This window comes from Condylostylus longicornis, unplaced genomic scaffold, assembly GCF_029603195.1.
Source record: "Condylostylus longicornis isolate FDR11 unplaced genomic scaffold, ASM2960319v2 ptg000010l, whole genome shotgun sequence".
Classification (NCBI taxonomy): Eukaryota; Metazoa; Arthropoda; class Insecta; order Diptera; family Dolichopodidae; genus Condylostylus; species Condylostylus longicornis.
The window spans coordinates 2,986,180-3,005,573 of record NW_026577979.1 but is presented as its reverse complement, the minus strand read 5'-3'; the positions used below and the strand labels follow the sequence as shown (position 1 = coordinate 3,005,573).

The window sequence follows — 19,394 nt, the reverse complement described above, 5'->3', positions numbered from 1 at the left end:
AAAAGAATGCAATCGCGAAAAAAAAAAAAAATTACAATTCTAAATATAAATCGATCGTAAGCAAAAAAATTTTTTTTTTTAAATTCACGTTCTAAAGTAAAAAAAAAAAATATTCTCTCTTAATATAATAAAATAATGATTGTGACAATTATTTTATAATGGGTGTTTCCTGAATTGATCTATAAAAATGATATTCAGTTCCTTTGCTTTTGTTTTGTTTTGTTGTTTTTTCTTACAACAATTTGTTATAAATGGCGCGCGCTGTTTGCTATTTTTAAAAGGACAAAAAATAAGAATTAAAAAAACAATAAAAGCACATATTATTAAGTTTGTGATTTCAAATAATTTTAAGAAAAATATATTAAATAATATTATATGGGTTTGCCTATATATTAGGCGAGCATAAATTTATAAATTATGTTTACTCTTAAAATTAATGATTCACATCAAAAATTGGAAGGTCTTTTAATTTTATTTTATATGCTATCAATTTTGCAAATACAATGAACCTTTTTTTTTTAAAAAAAAAAAAAAAGATTTTGTAATTTATATTCTATTTAATTTATATACCGTTAGAATTAATATACATTTATAGATGTCGCTAATCGTAAATAATTAACTATGAGTTTATGTTCAGCATATAGATGCACATATATAGAATTATCAAGAGTAAATGAATAATAAAGCAAATAATATAAAATATATAGGGTGTACTACTTTCAGTATTTAAATGCAATTTGGAATATTCACGAATTTAATTTCATTTTTTTGATTTTCTAATTTATTGAATATTAAAAAAAATTATTTAATTTAAAACCAAGGGAAAAAACAATTAACACGTGTAAATATTTATATGATATTTTTATTATAAATACAATTGTATGTGTGAGTTTGTATATGGGTATATAAAGGATGAAAATATGAGTAAAACAAATTTAATTTTAATTTGCAAAAAAATTATGAAAATTCCAAATTTTTTATATACGAGATAGTGGTGGTTGTAGCGTTAACCTTTTTCACATTTTGGTTTGTTTGTTTGTTGTTTTTTTTTTTTATAGGTGAGTTTAAAAGTTTATCAAGTTTATAATCAAATTCTAATTTTTTTATTTTTGTTATTTATTTATTTAAATTGACCTTTTTAGTTACACTTACAAAAAAAAAAAATGAAATTGATTTATTATTACTAATAATTTATTGTGATATATATATGTATATATGTATATATATATATATATATATATATATATATCGTATAGGTTCTACATAATTATGGTAATATAAGGTTTGTGTGTATAAGAAGACATAAAGAAAACGCGAGTGTACAAAAAAAAAGAACTTCAACTAAAATATTGAATGTTTTTGAATTGAACTAAAAACCTTTGAACAAGACAAAAGTTTAAACAATCTTCCAAATAAGAGTTTCATTTGCAAGCGCTCAATTCTATTACATAATCATACCTAAAACTTACTCATCTGTATTTAACCACCATTCTTATTAATTGAAAATATCCAAAATATGTTCGTGTAGGTCATAATTGTTTTTTAACTTTACACTTAATTAAGTTCTTTTTACAATTTCATATAGTCATAAGCAGAAAATAATTTTTTATTAAATTCAAAATATAGAAAAATTTAAAATACAAGTATTTAATTCTTATTAAATTAAATTCAATAACAAAAATCTCTATATTTTTTACAATAACTCGGTTGAAATTAAAAAAAAAATTAATCAAAAGTAAATTCTATTGAAATTCTAGGCTAATAGGTATGTAAACTGTTATGTAAATGTAAAATATTTCAAAATTTAGTCGACTAGAAAATTTTTTAATTTTATAAATTTTATAGCTGGCGATTAATATTAATTTTTTTAATTTAATCTTAAAAATATTTAAAAATCGTTCAAATGAAATAGAAATCTTCGTAAAAGTATGATACTTTTTGCCCATAAACGGTTTTTTTAGCACGGAAGATGGAAAGTGACGATGCAGAGTAACATGAAATATAAAAAAACATACAGGGCTTGGCAAATATTTCATATTATCTAATATTATTTTGACGCACAATTTTATTCATTTCTGTGTTAAATAATAAGTTCTTATATTAAGCTAAGCTGCTTTGAATTTACTATGCTGCTTACATTTAAAGAAATCCTAAACTCACACAACATGTGTGCATATATTCTTTTATATCATGTGTTGTCTTTGTGCTAAAATTTTTTTTATAAAATAAAATTTTCTATAATTTTTTTTTTAATATTCTTTTATAATTTTACCACAAAATGGTCAATTCCTTTAATACAACAAAACGAATAATTTAACCTGAAAAATGCTCTCTTTTTTACATCTATTTTTTTCTTTGTTTGATAATCGATATCCTTTTTTTTTGTTAGCCATTGTTGGTTTTGTATATGTATAAATGATATGATTCTATCTTAAAAATTTCCTCTTAAAAATTTTGTATTGTGATTAATCAATACAATGGATAACATATGTTACACCATAGAAAATATAATAATGATAATTTGTAAAAAAAATAAAATAAAAAAAAATTAAAAGGACAAAATAGAATAAAATTGAAATAGATATCCTTAAAAGTTCCTTTTTTTCATAATACATATATGTTAGGATAATTCAAATGATACCCAACCCATATCCTGTAAATGTACCCATAATATATATACATATATGTATTATTTACTATATAATATAAATTTTGTATGTTATATACTCGTGTGTAAATATACATATGACATATTTTTGATCTATATATTTTAACTAATCATATTGTTATATTTTTGTATTGTTGTATATTCATATATATTTCAAACTAATCCTAGAAAAGTTTAAATGTCGTCGATGATAAAATATTTGTAGTATTTGTACATATTCATATGTATACATGTAAAATATATAAAAAAAAAGAATTGTCCTTATCGTGTTGTGTCTCCCTTTTTATGAAAATAAAAAAAAATATTTTTTTTTATTTTTAAACATTAAATTTAAAGAATCGAAATCCACTTAATTTTCAAAAATTAATTTATTATTGTACATCAGTATTAAATCAAGATTCAGGAATATTATAGTATATAATTGTAAAGCAAATTTAACATGTTCCACTGAGCTCTAACTCTAACTAATAACTCTGCAAGAAGATTGTGAAAATTATATTATAAATATTAAGGTTTTAGTAGAGTTTCAATATCACAATAATACCCCTTATAGAATGCAATACAGGCAGTAAAAAGTCAGAGTTACGATAAACGCTTTAAGAAATTAAATGAAAGTATGCAATAGATCCTAAAAGTATCCAAAATTATATTGCAAACGAAGAAATTGTCTTAAATTTGAGTATATATACAAGGTGTATCGTATCTAAACAGAGTGATATACACAATTGTATGAATCCTCATGAGTAAACAAAACAATATTGCGTGCAGACAATATTTAAAGTCAATATCGGTGCCTTAAAGTCCATATCGGCTGTTTTTTTTTTCTTTGCTTTTTGAAATTTTGAGTATAGATCCCGTTCCTGTGTTGGACATGCGGTACTTAATTATGATTTGGAAACCTCGGAACAAGATGTTTTCTCATAAATACCTACATCATATGACTTTGAAATTCGAAAAATTTTAATTTTTAACATAAATGATAGTAAATATGCACATATATAATATGTTGAGTAGGTAATTGTAAAATACGTGCAAAAAATTTATAAATATTGAGTAATTACGTGAATTATATTATTATTCTAAATTCTATATACATATATGTAAAAATAATTTCTAGTGGCTTAAATTTTACAAGCGTTCTTAAATGAACAAATTTATATTTTCTATTCATTACTCTCTTTTTTCCATATATATTTGTATACGTTTTCAAACACTGGTGCATAAAATTTTTAAGACAATAAATTTTTTTCTTACAATAAATTACCTTTATACCATAATACGTAATCTAACTCTTCTCATCTATATAAACTTCCCTTTTTTTCTTGTTCATATATTTGCATGCAAAATATTTACATTAAAAATAATATTTATAAGAGCTATTTTGTATTATTTACATAATACATCAATAATATAATATGTACATAAATTTTCCAACATATATCAATATATTATAAGAAAATTTATTGATCTCTGTATACTATTTAGTATATACATATAATATTTATAAAAAGCATTTAAAAATATTCAAAAACAAATCTTCAATCACTTGACTTCTCTTAACTTTTAAAAGAAACAAAAAAAAAAATAAAATATCTCATCCTTATTGTCCTTATATACGCACATAAAATATGTTGTATATTTAACAAATATTTTTGTATATTTTTGTATGTGTATATTATATTATGTGTATACAAGTATAATTTTTTAAATGAATACTAGTATATTCCGAAAAAAAAAAACAAACATTTGACACATTATCAAGATTATATTCCATTCAAAGTGCGATCAATCAATCTATCAGCAGCAGCTTTTAAGACCAACCAGAAAATCAACAAACCATTTTAATGTTAACATTATTGTACTACATACGTATATGATTTTGAGTATTTGATTTTGATATCTATCTATGCAAAATCTATAAATATGTACATATTTTTAAATTAAATAAAAAAACAATCTATAATAAAGAAATGAATGGTATATAATGTTAGACGCAACAATATTATTGGAACAAAAATAAAAGAAGTCTCTAAATTTTTATTAAAAAATTTATAAATGCACGCATTTTCATCATTTAATCAATTCGTCAATAAGTTGTTTTTTACATATATGTATATATTTTGATATATGCAAGGGATATACGGTTTCGAGTATAACATGAGCACAATGTCTACTCTAGTATACTCACATATGGTATAAATGCGCATATGAATAGGTATATGTAAATAGAATTCTGTCATTCTTCTTTTTACCGACCGTATACAATATAGGTAGGTTTATTTTTTTTTTTTTAATTTCTCCTATATGTACACAATATATACATATTGGACATTATATATTTCCTAATATAAAAAAATTATAGTGGCAATATTTTCTTTGTTACCAATAAATGTCAATTTTGTATATACAATAAGTTTTCAAAAATTACCACTGCCGCCCTCCTTATATATTTTCATTTTGCTACCGTGTAGTTTTATTAGAAAAATTCGCACAAAACAAATTATTTTTAATATCATCATCAGCATTGTGAAAATCTTATATAGTATACTGCTCATGATGATTATAATGATTATAGTGATGATGTTGATGATTATGTTAATGTAATCAAAAAGCGAAAATAATTTTTTTTTCGGAAAATAGTTAAAAAATTCAATATTCAAGGAAAAAAAAAGCACACGTTGCCTATATCACACCATATTCCCAAACTATCCCAATACACAGAGAAAAAAGAAACAAAACAACAGTATCGGTAAAGAACATAAAAATTATAATGTAACAATTGAAAGTGTTGTTTTGTAGTATTTTTACTATTTTTTTTGCCATTTTTTTTTTGCTTTTAATGTTGTTGCATTTGTTTGATCACAAAGATATGATCTCCTTTTTAACATGTTTTTTTTTGCTCATTTTTATTTGGTAACTATTCCGTTGATTTTTTTTTTATAAAAAAATATAGGCTTAATGTTTATAGTAGAAAGAAAAATGTTTTTCTCATCATTTCCATAATTTTCCTTTCAAGTAAAAAATCTTAAATGTTTTTCACATTTTTTCCCAATAAAAAAAAAAAAATTAAAATTGTATCTATAAAAAACATGCGATAACATGGACTCCATTGCCTTTTTTCTTATATACTATTTTGCTAATTTTTTTTTTTTTTTTATAAATTTTATTTAACAATTTTTTTCTTTTAAATTAAAATGCACGCATATAACCTTTTGATTTTTTCCACAAAAATCGCGAAATTCACTTTTTGGTTTTGTGTTTTGTTTTTCTATTTGTTGCTTTTATTTTAATTTTTTGTTTCTTTTTATTTTTTTATGTACACAAAAGTCATTTTAATATTATTGTCCGGTCCAGATCAATATCAAAAAATTCTGCTATGATCATTTAAAAAAAAGAGAAAAAAAAGCCGCTGGACCCCCGATTATACGGTTACTGTTATATTGTTACTCTATTATTATTTTGTATATACAAACATACATTCATATTGATATTGTTTTTTTTTTTATATTTTTGATGTATAAGGTATTATGTTACTTTCGAGTTTATTGTAATAATATTTGATTAGTATTACCAATATTAAATATTAGAATTTTTCTTTTTTTTTTTTTTTTTTTCAAAAAAATGAGATTTCTTTAAATAATTTTTGAAAAATTTTATGATTTTAATTACCTGCAAAATTATCTAAGTGTAGTAATAAAAATATGCAAATTTATTTAAATTGCATACTTATAGGGACTTACAAAATTTATTAAATATTATTAACTAATTTTCCCTCAGTTAATTATTATTGTGACAAAAACTCTTAAACTGCATCAAAAAATTATTTTTGGTATGGGTTTTTGTACAAATATACTATGTGAAAAAAGAGGTTAGAAAAAAAAATAATATACTCGTGCATATAATTATTCAACCCGGCTCAATAAGTTATGAAATCAAAACTTTTTTTAAAACTTAAGTCTGTCAAGTAATCTGTACAATCAAAGATTCTATTACAATGTATGTGAATGAATTCGCCAAAATAAAGTTTTGATATGAAAAAACTTGAAATATTACGCGTAAGCTTCGCAGGCGCTCAATTGTCAAATACTATTTTGACAAAAATTCAAACAACCCTAAAAATAATATAGTAATAAATATTACAGTAAATCAAATTTCATTATACCCTCATTTTTATTAATTGGAACTAACAAAAAATGATTTTGTTATAAAATAAACTCTAGAAAATATTTATATTTCTAATTAATATTATTTAAATTAAATAAATCACAATATTAAATTAAAACGGCAACTCTATTTTTTTTTTTTTGATATATTATCATTTTTACAAGAATATAAAGTTTAACCATCTCTTTTCCTTTTCTGTTTCTTTTTTTTATTATTATTTGTATATATATATTTTTTTTTCTTAAAAATTTTCTTTCCTTTTCAAATAACTATCTGTGCGGTTACGGTTTATAAATGATCATAGAAATCAATGTAAGTAAAATAACAAAAAAAAACACAATATATTATTTTAAAATGCCTTTATACTTAAATTAACCTCCTCCAACAACTAAACAATAATAGTAATAACAATAATAATAATAATGATAATAGAATAAGCGAGCAGCCAACTAACTTTTAAAGGCAAAATAACAAAAAAAGAAAACGCAATAGAAAATCATAGAAATGAACTTTAAAATGCGCGTATAAATATCGAATTTCATGATATTTAAGCTGAGATAAGTACGATTCAATCACCTCTTTTTATATTATTTTCTTATATAGTTATTATTTGCCATCTTTCTTATTTGAAAAGCGTTACATTATTTCGGCTTATAATTTATGTATACATACATAATATGTATACGTACAAATTTTAAATAATATTTTCTATTTAAATTTTAAATAGATACATAAGTAGCTGTCTGTATATAAAATTTTTGAAAAAAATTCTGTGAAAAAAATTATATTTTGGTTTTTCACAAACAACAAAAACTTTCCATTTTTAAAGTAGGTATATATGTATATATGAGAAAGGAATACTAAAATTGGCCAAAGAAAAATTAATGTAAGCAAATAATGCAATGTAGCAGTAACACCAACAGTAGGTTATATCAGCAGGAGCAATTGAAACTCTTCATAATAAATATAAATAAATGGACAAAAATATAAAAAATAATTCAATAAAACTCTTTTTTTTTTTTTTTAAAAGACTCCATTTTCCTTTTCTTTTTGTTTTCTTGAAAATTTTTCTTTTTTATTATATTCTCATAACAGTTTTTAATTTCTGCATGAATTGTTAATAGATTTTATTTGTTTTCCTATTATAATTTTATTTTTATTATCATTATTATTATTTTGATTAGTTGACAGTTTGCTGTCATAAAACTGTCAAAGTATTTGGTTGAGGCCTACGCTAAATTAAAATCATGTACGATAATTATTTATGTGTAGTATATACATACATAATTGTATACATGTTTATATTATGCTTATGAACTAACAACTTACGCATACATGATATATCCATTATTATTATTTTTTTTATAATAATTACATTTGTATATTATTAATACATTGTGTATTATGTTAAAATATTTGACATACATATTACATATGTACATATATGTACACACATATAGATATTAAACATATGTATGTAGTAAATGTACTTATTTTGAAAAAAAAAATAATAAAATTTTTCTTATAATGTTATGTACGACATATTGCAATAATTGGTATGCTGGTATACACGAAATAAAAACATTATGTGTATATGATTTTTTTTTTATTTTACTAAGGATTACTGTTTATTTTTAACTTTAACATTATCGTGCCGATATATGTATAAAAACGTACATATACATACAGAGTCGGATATTTTATAGGGTTTGTTGTTAATAAGTTGACAAGATTATTAAAAAAAATTCACTAAGCATGAATGCAATGAATATGAAAATTTTGTTAGAACTGAAGTTGGAGGATAATTCGTACCTATTCATTTTGGAAGGAGTCCTTTACTTAAATTTTTATTTTTCTTTTTAAATTTATTCTCTTTTCGTCATCTTTTATTAAACCGATTAAAGTGGGTTATTTCTTTTGCAGAATAATATTTCCTTTATCCGTCTTATCATATTGTTATGCAATATATTTTGTTAAGGGGAACCACCAATTTTGTTCATAATCTATAATGTTTCAAAAAAAAACAATGTATACTGCCTTTATCAGGTTGTTTATTGAATTTCAATGAATATAAATAAACAATTTTGTTGTTTCCCGAATCTCTTCTTTTTAAAATAATAATCTTTTTGCTTACTAAACTGGTTATCTTAAGATATTTTTTCGTATAATAACATGTGCTAGTCATCAACTAAATTTATTTGCGACTCTTCAATATCAAAAAATACCAAATTTACACCAAACATTTTCAAATATGATATTGTCACAATAAATACATTTCATCCTGTACCTTAGACGCATGTATGCAAATTTCAAAATTAAAAGACAAAGCAAAAAAATTACAAGAGAAATTTTATTTTCAATTCTTTTTTTATTATTTATAAATTGAATAAATTTGATTCCAATTTAAATAATGAATACAAAAAAAAAATATTCGTACATTAATGTATGATGTACTTAATAAAATATTTGAAAAATAATAATGTGGGAAAACGCACTTTAAAATGCTCTTTACTCACAGTGCATTGCATTGTGTGTATACACATAAAAGTTACTATCTGCCTCCATAAACAATACAATAATGGAAATTGTACTTGAAATTGCTTGAAATTTTCTAATAAAGGGCGAAATCTTTTTAACATGTTTCCTTTACATAAAAAATAATTTTCAAATAAAATTATAGGAAATAATTTAATTATTTTATTGAACTTGATTATAAAAACAATGACGTTTTTGTATAATGAAAAAAAAAAGTTAAAAAAAATAAAATGTTCTATTGTGTATTAAGTGTACTTTAATTTTATAAAATTATATGACAAGTACAAATTTCACTACATTAACTTTGTGTATTATTAACATAATTAAATGTGCATAAAACAATATAACTCCATGTTGATGTTTTAATAATAATTTATTAGAGTGATTAATATTACATTGACAGAAGTGAAAGTTGATACGAACAATATATAAATAATTATATTTTATGTGGTAAAATATGTTACAAATGTCAACATATTGAAAAATTAAAAATTTCGTATTTTACGTCGACAATACCAGCAATTTACATTTATATGCATTTAAGATTAATTCTCTAGCATTCAACTTTATTAGTTAATTATTACTTATATGAATCATAAGAAAAGGCATATTCTATATCACTCTATATCTGCTAGTTTTCATAATATCTCATATACATATACAAATTTTACGTTACACTTGAAGGAAGATATCGTAAAATCGGCTTGAATTTAATTTTAAGATTCTCGGCTGAAAATATTATTGAATTCTTCTCAAAATCTGATCGCAATATGTTACTGTTGTCAAAATCATATAAAAAAACAATTAGGACATATTAAGTAACCAAATTTAAAATAATTATTTTATAGTTTTCAAAAAATCGACATTTTCTGAAATATTTGTAGTATGTAAAAAATTTCCCTAAATGTCATTATTTCAATTTTTGATATATCGAATATAATATTTCAACTTTTTTCCAAATTTCTATTTTTTTTTTATATAACAAAAACACATTTGTATGTACATTTAATATTTATAGTAAAGAGGTAAAGTAGGAAGTTATTTCAAATAGATAAATTGAATTTCAGTTGCTTAATCATTTTACCACATTATGCGAACATGTTTTAATGAATAAAATAAATATTAATCTTAGATATTTAGATATTTACTATTTATATTTATTAAGAAAAACTAAGTTTGAGTATATAAACATTATCTATTTATACATATATAATCTTTATTATCGGCCTAAAAAAATCATTATTATAATATTAAAATGTTCAAAATATCAAAATCGATTGCAATACACAATCGATCTTTTTATATTGATTACGAATTATTTATTACAAATCAACAATATGTCAATTTTTTGTTTTTGTATTTATTTTTATGTTTTATTTAATTCCGCATAAAAAATACACCTTTCAATTTTATATTGTCATTATTAATAAAAACTATAATTTATTTTAAATTTTATTACATTTTCATATACTATATATAAATATTATGGTATACTTATACAGAAATATGCCAAAACTGATTTTAAAATCGATTCCTTTTAAAATATATTTTATTTTAATATCAGATTTTAACAGAATCTCAATTTTGAATAATTTTTATATTTATTTAAGGTATTTTTTTTGTAATTTAATAGCTTTAAAAGAAGAAAATTCATAAGAAGATTAAATAGTTGGTAAACATAAAGATTAATTTATTAAAAAAAAACAAATTATGACGTTACATAACAGAAATAGCCATAAAAATACTCATAGTTTAAATAGCACATTTATAAGTTTATACATAGTAGTAGCAAAAGACATAGTAGTTATACATAGTAGTGCATTTTTTTAAATTTTATGAGAAAACACACTGTCAACATATAATATTACTTTCTTGGCTTAATACTATATAAATAGGTACACAATTCAGCTTATAAATTGTAATGGCTAAATTATATAGCAAAAATACAATCAAAATGTTCCAGAATTCATTAATATACTAATAATATCGTACAATATATGCCGAAACAATTGCGAAGGTACCCTTAATTAGAAAATTGAATAATAAAAACAATGTGCATATTTTATTCTTTGGTAACTTTCGAAAGTCCAACTAAATTATTATAAGCAATGTACAAACGGTAGTCGAAAAATATATTAAGAGAAATGACATTTTAAAGTGGTGAATAAAGTGGTGTTGTATTGTCCGGAAAAAAAAGAATTCTCAAATTTTTTTCCCCTTCTTTACATTGAATATAAAAGTGATATTGTGAAAGCAATAAAATGTGAACACGAAGCTTCACCACACAATGAATTTCAAAAATTTAGCTCAGAAACAGTTCTAAAAAATTAAATGGGCTAATAATATTAATGAAAAGGTTAAATATTTATAAGCAAATGATTTAAATATGTATAAATTAAAATTCTCTTCAAAGCATTCAAATGTACAAAAAAAAAAAGCCGCAAAAAGCTTTAAGAGAAAATACTTCCACAAAGTATTTTCTCTTAAAGCTTAATTGAAATTTTAAGTAAACACATTCAAATCTATAATATCAACTTTTAGAGAATTCGGACAGTGAAAGTTAACAAAAACATATTTATTATTTAGAATATTAAAGAAGATGAAATTGAAAGTAATTATTATAATGTAATCAATTTGATTCGATATTATTAAAAATCGATTTTATCGATATCTGATAATATAAAGGCATATTATCATAAGCATAATTAAACATAACATCAATTTTCTCTAATATAGGGAAAAAAAAATATTCAAAATTATTTCTAGTATTTTTTTATATCTTTTTTTCTCTTTTCTTCAAGAATACACGCAAATTATAGTGTTATTATTAAAAGGATACTCATATATAATGCATTAACTTAAATTTATATGTTTATATGTTATACTTATTGGTATATTAATCAAATTTACCATCTGGAAATCATTTGTTTTAGTCAAATCTTATAAGTCGTAAATATAAATCACATTATTTATAAAAATATTTTTATGTTTATTACTATTATAATTACTATCATTGATGGTCTCGTTACAAAAGTTCAAAAGTATAAAACCGCTAAAAGATAAAAAGAAGTATAATCTATAACCTTTACAAGTTTTAATATTTTTCTTTTGTGTTATCACATTAAACACAATGATTAATTTTCATTTTTTATAAATTTTTTTATAGATTTTTTGATACTGTTACACTTTTCTTTTTCATACTTATTTTTACCAATTTACGGAAAAATTTTTTCTCACTTTCGAATTTAAAAATAAAAAAAAAAAACTTATATAATATACAAACAAAATATAGGAACCTTATATTTCATATACTCGTATGTTAGCAAAATGTATATAAAACCAATATTATGTAAATAAAACATAATATTTTGTTGGGGGAGTGCGGCATAAGGAAAGGAATTATCTAATATTATAATATTTTCATAATATATAGAATTACATAATAATGGTACTAGGCACATATGCAAAATATATACACATATATGTATAAAATAGATTATATTATCATGATAGCATTTTGATTTCCTTTAAATATTTTATACAAGTGTAAATAAATATTTCTATATTTATGTATTTATTTCCTTTAATATTATTATGTATAGGTAAATTTATTTATAATATGATCTATATATTTATTTTATTGATTTTTTTTTTCTTTTTATCAGATGTCGGTAAATGCCGGTCTTTATATAATATACATATATAAAGCTTTACAAGTTAGTTAAATCAACCTGCATACCTTCCTGTCTTCCTGCTTGCCAGCCCGCCTATATCTATATAACTTCTATATATGCTTTACCTGACCGTAAAATTTACACTTCTTTTCCGATTTATATTATTAATGATTTCATATATGATTATTGTTGTTGTGTTATTATTATTATTGCTATACTTTTTTGTACATACGTACATAAATAAGCATATATTTCCAATCTTATAAAAATATTAAAAATAACAAAAAAAAAAATTGTAATACACAAATTATGTGCATATTATTAAGGTTAACGATTTATATGTAAGATTTTATATACCTACATATTTACGTATATAAAAATATAACATAGAATATCATTTTCCTTACTAATGCAATAAAAGTTAATATAAAAAAAATAATAGTGCATATAATAAAAATAACAATAACAATAACAAAACATAATAATAAAATAAATATGCAAAAAATTTTACACAAGAAAAGAAAAACTTAAAATAAAAACAATCTGACAATGGATTGGTGCGCTTTTAAAAATATCCGCAGATCGACAAGATACAAGATACTTTTAGGAAAAATAAAATAAAAAATTAAAAATGTACTTTGTTGTTTCAATTTTTTTCCTCTTTCCTTTTTCTGTTGTTATTCAATTTTTTTTTTTTAATTTTATCTTCTTAAAATACGCGAAAATACCAAACGGAAGAATGATATTATAAGAAAAACAAAAAGAAATTAACAAAAATAAAAAAATGAAAATATATGAGAAAAACGCGAAAAAAAACCAAAAAAAAAAAAATACCATCAAATTTATCGCACAATTGCGATATTCTATTTCATAATTTTTATTTATTTTCTTTTCTTTTTCTTATTTCTTTTTTATTATCTTTATATTTTGAATATTTTCCTATTTACCTATATATAGAAAGTGAAAGCAATCAATACAATATTCAAAAAGGAATCAAAAAATACCCTATCGATACATACTTACATAGGTAATATAGGTACATATATAAAAAATAAAACTAAAAAAAACAAAATTAAAGATTCATTGAATTAACACGCTCGTTGAACGCTCAATAATATTGTTTATGGTTAGTACATTTGGTTAGTTATGGTTATGGTTTGCTTGATATTATTCTCTCTCTAGATATACACAACTTACATATAGGATATCTTATTGTATGCTATAAAGAGATTGATCTCATATACTATGAATATATATATTTATATATACATACATAATAAAGTATACATATATAAAATGCTTACATTACAGAAGAGTTTTAAATTTCAATTTTTATAACTTAAAGGCTTTTGAACCTTTCTATAAGAAAAAAAAAAACTTTATATGCAATGTTTAATTTCTTTTTAGTAGTTTTTTTTTTTCTTAATATGTTGTACATAAAAAATAGTCTTCTTTCTGATTTATTTTAACTATTTTTTTTGTTTCTGGGAAAAACACAAAGTATATAAAAATGAAAATAATGAAAATCGAGGAAATTTTAAGTTAACAAAAAAAAATGAAATTGTGGAAAAACCTACGTATTATGAATTACCTAAATTGGATTTTTAAATTCTAAAAGAACAATAATCCTCTAATATATAGGTCACATTTAAAATTAAACACTATACGTTAATAATACAAATTTTTATATATATATTATGTAGTTCTAATATCTAAATAGCCCCGAAATTATATTGTTGTATCTTACCAAATGATGGAAATAGAACTTAAAACCAAGTTCAAACCTAAAAATGCAATCAAATGTAAATAATTTGAAACAAAATATGCAAAAAACTGCGATTCAATTTAATTTTCAAGCTAGACAAATTATGTTTTTGTACAAAATTATTTTTGTATAAATAACTCAGAAATTATATTTTTTGAGATATGTCATTGTTGCTGCAAGTTTATGACATAGTTGTCATTTAAAATGACATGAGTTTTCACTACTTGAATCATGTCGATTAATTAATAAAAAAATAATTAATTTAGAAGCTTAGTTTACTCTAGAATCACATAAAAAATTTAAATTAAATATTTTCCATATCATTTCAAATCCAAAATCAACTTTGACTGACATAAGTCGAAAAAAATTGCTAAAATCTTTTGTAAGTTTCAACACTAAAACATCTTATCAAATTTTAAACTGTTTATATATACACCCATTTAAACTAAACGACCAGACTAATGGACAGTTAAAGCATTTTGTAATTATTTGAATAAAAAATTATTTTTAATAGGAAAATTGCGTTAAACTTAAAAAAAAATTGCGTGTTTTAAATTTATTTTCTTTTTTTAATTTTATTTTTCATTGATCATTTTTGAAGATTTTCTTCCCTATAATAATGTTTTATTTTTATTTTTTCATTGTTAATTCTAGGATTAAATCGTGGCGGAAGTTTAAAATCAAATAGCAGTTCCTGTAATAATGATTCACCAGCAACGATATTAACAAATGGTGCTGATAATTTATGCAATGAAATGTCAACATTAATGTACGATTATGAAGTGATCTCCAGAATAAATGATTTAGTGAGTACATTAAAGGGAAATTATAAGGAAATCAATACAAATATAACACGTAATTTAATGAATACAATACAAAGTTCAATACAGCGTAAAGATGAGGAAATGGCATGGGTTGATTCATGTTGTTTACAATTAATTGCACGTAATAAATCTGGCAAAGAAGAAACCTTTACATTCCAAACGGAGAATCCAATTGTTAAAAAAGAATGGATAACAGAATTACGTTTGGCACAATTAGCCTTAGATCCAAATAATTCACCAGCATGGGAAATGACAGAAAATGACCAAAGACCATCAACAAAAATGCCATTATTTGTTAAAGCACAACCTGTTTATAAATCACAGCATCAAAGCGAGGTACTTAATAATTTGTAATTTTTAAACAAATAATTTTTAAAACAAAAATTATAATAAAAAAAAATATATTTTGTACATAATTATTAATAAATCTAATTTTTTAGGTGCGCTGTGGCTGCTATTATAGTATAACAAATGATAATAAAATTGGTACGGCACGTCGTCGTTTTAAACGTCAAAATTATTTGTGGATATGTACAACAACTGGTCAAAGTAGTCATATTGCGGTATTATCACAACATCACCAGCAGGCTGGTAATTTCAAAGATGTTGGATCATTTGATTTAGTTGAAACACAAGTCACCAGTATGGAATTTATTAAAGGAATAGATAATAATGCAAATAATATAGTTAATATTAAAGATGAAAATTATAATGGAATTCTTGGCGATTTGATATGGATGGGTACAGATAGTCGTAAAATTTTAATTTACTCGGCAACAAATCCAGAACAAGAAGTACAAATTGCTGTTTGCTCTGTTACAGGAATAGTACAAAAAATCTTATATCATCTTGATTCAGTATTTGTTGCATTATCTAATTCAACCATATTAATATTTAGACGTTCAAGTGAAGGTGTATGGCAAATAAAGGAACCACAAACTATACAAATGGGCACTACTGGTTTAACAGTATCCAGTATATTACCAATAAACATGAGCATTTATGCAAGTTGTGGTAATAGAGTTGCTGTTTTAAATGCAATTACTGGTGATATACAAAAAAGTTTTGATGTTCAACGTGCTAATCAACAAGTTAATTTAATGGCCCATTCTGGTATTGGCTTATGGATTTCTTTAAAAAATTCTAGTATAATTTGTTTATATCATACGGAAACGTTTAAACATCTACAAGATATTAACGTGGCTGCGAATGTTTTACGTGTTAAGAATACTCAAAAAGAAAGTGTTAATAATAGCTCAATTCATGTGACATCGTTATTGGCTTGTAAGGGTTTACTGTGGGTGGGAACAAATGTTGGTATTGCATTAACAATACCTTTACCAAGATTGGAAGGTGTTCCAATAATAAGTGGTGGCGTTAACATATCATGTCATGCACATTTTGGACCAATTACATTTCTCTTACCATTAGTACCAAAATCATATCCATCTGGATATAAACAATCATCACAAAATATTATACAATCACCTGCCGTAACTATACCACCTGAACAAACAATACTGATCACTGAAAATGCAGATGAAGCATCAAGAAAAATAGAAAAAGAAACTACAAATGGAACCACAATACAAAGTAATAATGAGAAAAATATTAAAGATGATGAAGTAGTTTTGCGTAGAGATTTAAAAGAAGCACCAGAGGATTCATCAGCAATAAATACAAGTATAAGCAGTAATGAACAAGAATCGCCAGCAAGATCCAAATTAGATAAACAAAATTCACTAGATTCATTTTCAGCTAAAATTAAAGCACAATTAGCTAACAGTCCAGCTTTAAGACGTAAACGTTACCGAGACTCTTTAAATGATTCAACATCTACAAGAATGTCGAAAACTTTACCAAGAGGTATGGGTTCACCAAGTTTCTTTACAACAAATTCAATAACTTCGCAAGCATCTACAATGCAGCATTCCGATCATGGATATTGTGACGTATACGGTCTCTATGGTAAATTAATATTTGTAAAAGAAGATTACGATGCTGAAGAAGGTACCCAGGGTAATTTAATTGATATGATGTATGAAGGTATGAGACGTTCAGATCCAGAACTAGCAGCAATACCCGGCAAAGTAAGTACGTTAGATAGACGTTTACGTATGAAAGCGAGTAGACCACGTTCATTAGATTTATCAAATTGGTCAGTTGATTCAAAATCATCAAGTTTATATACATCATCGGGTAGTGAAGAAAGTATGGGTATTAGATTATTTGGTGGACGTTCTGTATCACGTAATAGTAGTAGTGCTAGTCATAAAACTTCTGGTAATGGCAGTGATTTAGGTAATATATCAGAGAATGGAACAATAACGACTGCTGATATACATCAAAATAATACATTAAATACAAATTCAAATCAACAACAAACATTACAACCAATTGCTCAAAATAATTGTAACAATACAGAAATAATTACAACAATAACAAAATCAGATGACGTTAAAACAATAACTATTATAAATGATGGTGAAAGTAAACAATCACAGCAACAACCGCATATAACTAATAATAAACAACAAAATCAAATAACAACAACTGTATCGATGACACCAGCGACAACACAATCATCATCACAAATACCTGCTGCTGCTGCTACATTAAAAAGAAAAAATAAAAATGCTGCTAATAAAAATGCATCACAAAATAATGATGGACCAACGACTTTATTAACTTTAATGGGAGGCCGTGGATATTGGAGGCATGTTTGGTATACAAATACATCTCCAGGAAATAAAAATAATACAATGAGTGGTGGAACAATGTCAAGAGTTGCTAATTCAAATGATGCGCATATCGTTATTTGGGAAAACAAATTATAAAACATATAAAAATAAAAAAAGGAAACCGGAATATTATATAATATACATTGTGTATATAGATATTATGTTCCATATTATATAATGTATGTATACGATATACATATTATATGTTTGGAGGATATCTTGACATACATACTATTATATATTATGTATATATATACATTTTTTTTTGTACTATTAATATTGAGAAATTCTAAAATATTTACATATGCATATTCTTTAGTTATTTTATTTTATAAGTTATTACTATTCTACATTTTATTTTGTTAATTTTATTTCAAAATTTTGTTTTTTTTTTAATATGAAATCCCAGTTGTCAGTGAAGATGAAGTGTCAGTGAGGTATAAAAATGATCATAAAAATTCTTTATTTTTAATATTAATTTCTCGTTTTTTGTTCTTCATAATAATAAATGTGTTTTTATAATAATCAATTAATTAATTTTTAATTATTTTAAATTTTATACATAATTATAAAAAATATATAAATTTTTATTTTAAAAATAATATTCTGTAAATACTAAACTTAACTTAACTTAAAATAAAAGAAAAAAACTAAGGTTTCGGTTCATTAAGACAAAAAAATCATTTTATTTTTTAATATTTTTTTTACATAAGAATTTTTATTTCATATAAGAAAAAGAAACAAAGAAAACAATCAAATAAATGTAGACATTCATATCTCACCGACGGTCCATAAATTAAAAAAAAAAAAATTTATAAACTTATTGAATAAATAATTTAAAACAAAACATAAAACATGATAAATATTATGTTTAATTGTAATATGTTTGAAATTTTCTAAATAAATTTTTAAATATGTATGATTATGTAAAAAAAACACAAAACTGAATAAATTTATGCAATTACAATTGCAGATGAAGAAAAAAAGAAAACAAACCAATTTTAAATGTTAAAAATGAGCAAA

The 19,394-nt window shown here is 22.9% G+C and overlaps 1 protein-coding gene across 1 annotated transcript in view; it reads left to right on the top strand.

The window, feature by feature from the left end:
* Window positions 1-18,592, top strand: part of LOC129618855 (uncharacterized) — a 55,654-nt gene extending 37,062 nt beyond the window's left edge. Inside the window, exons 5-6 of the mRNA XM_055533877.1 lie at window positions 15,461-15,966; window positions 16,071-18,592. Coding sequence (XP_055389852.1) covers window positions 15,461-15,966; window positions 16,071-18,467 — 2,903 coding nt within the window. The 3' untranslated portion in view covers window positions 18,468-18,592. The remainder of the gene's footprint in view (window positions 1-15,460; window positions 15,967-16,070) is intronic.
* The last annotated feature ends 802 nt before the right edge of the window (window positions 18,593-19,394 follow it).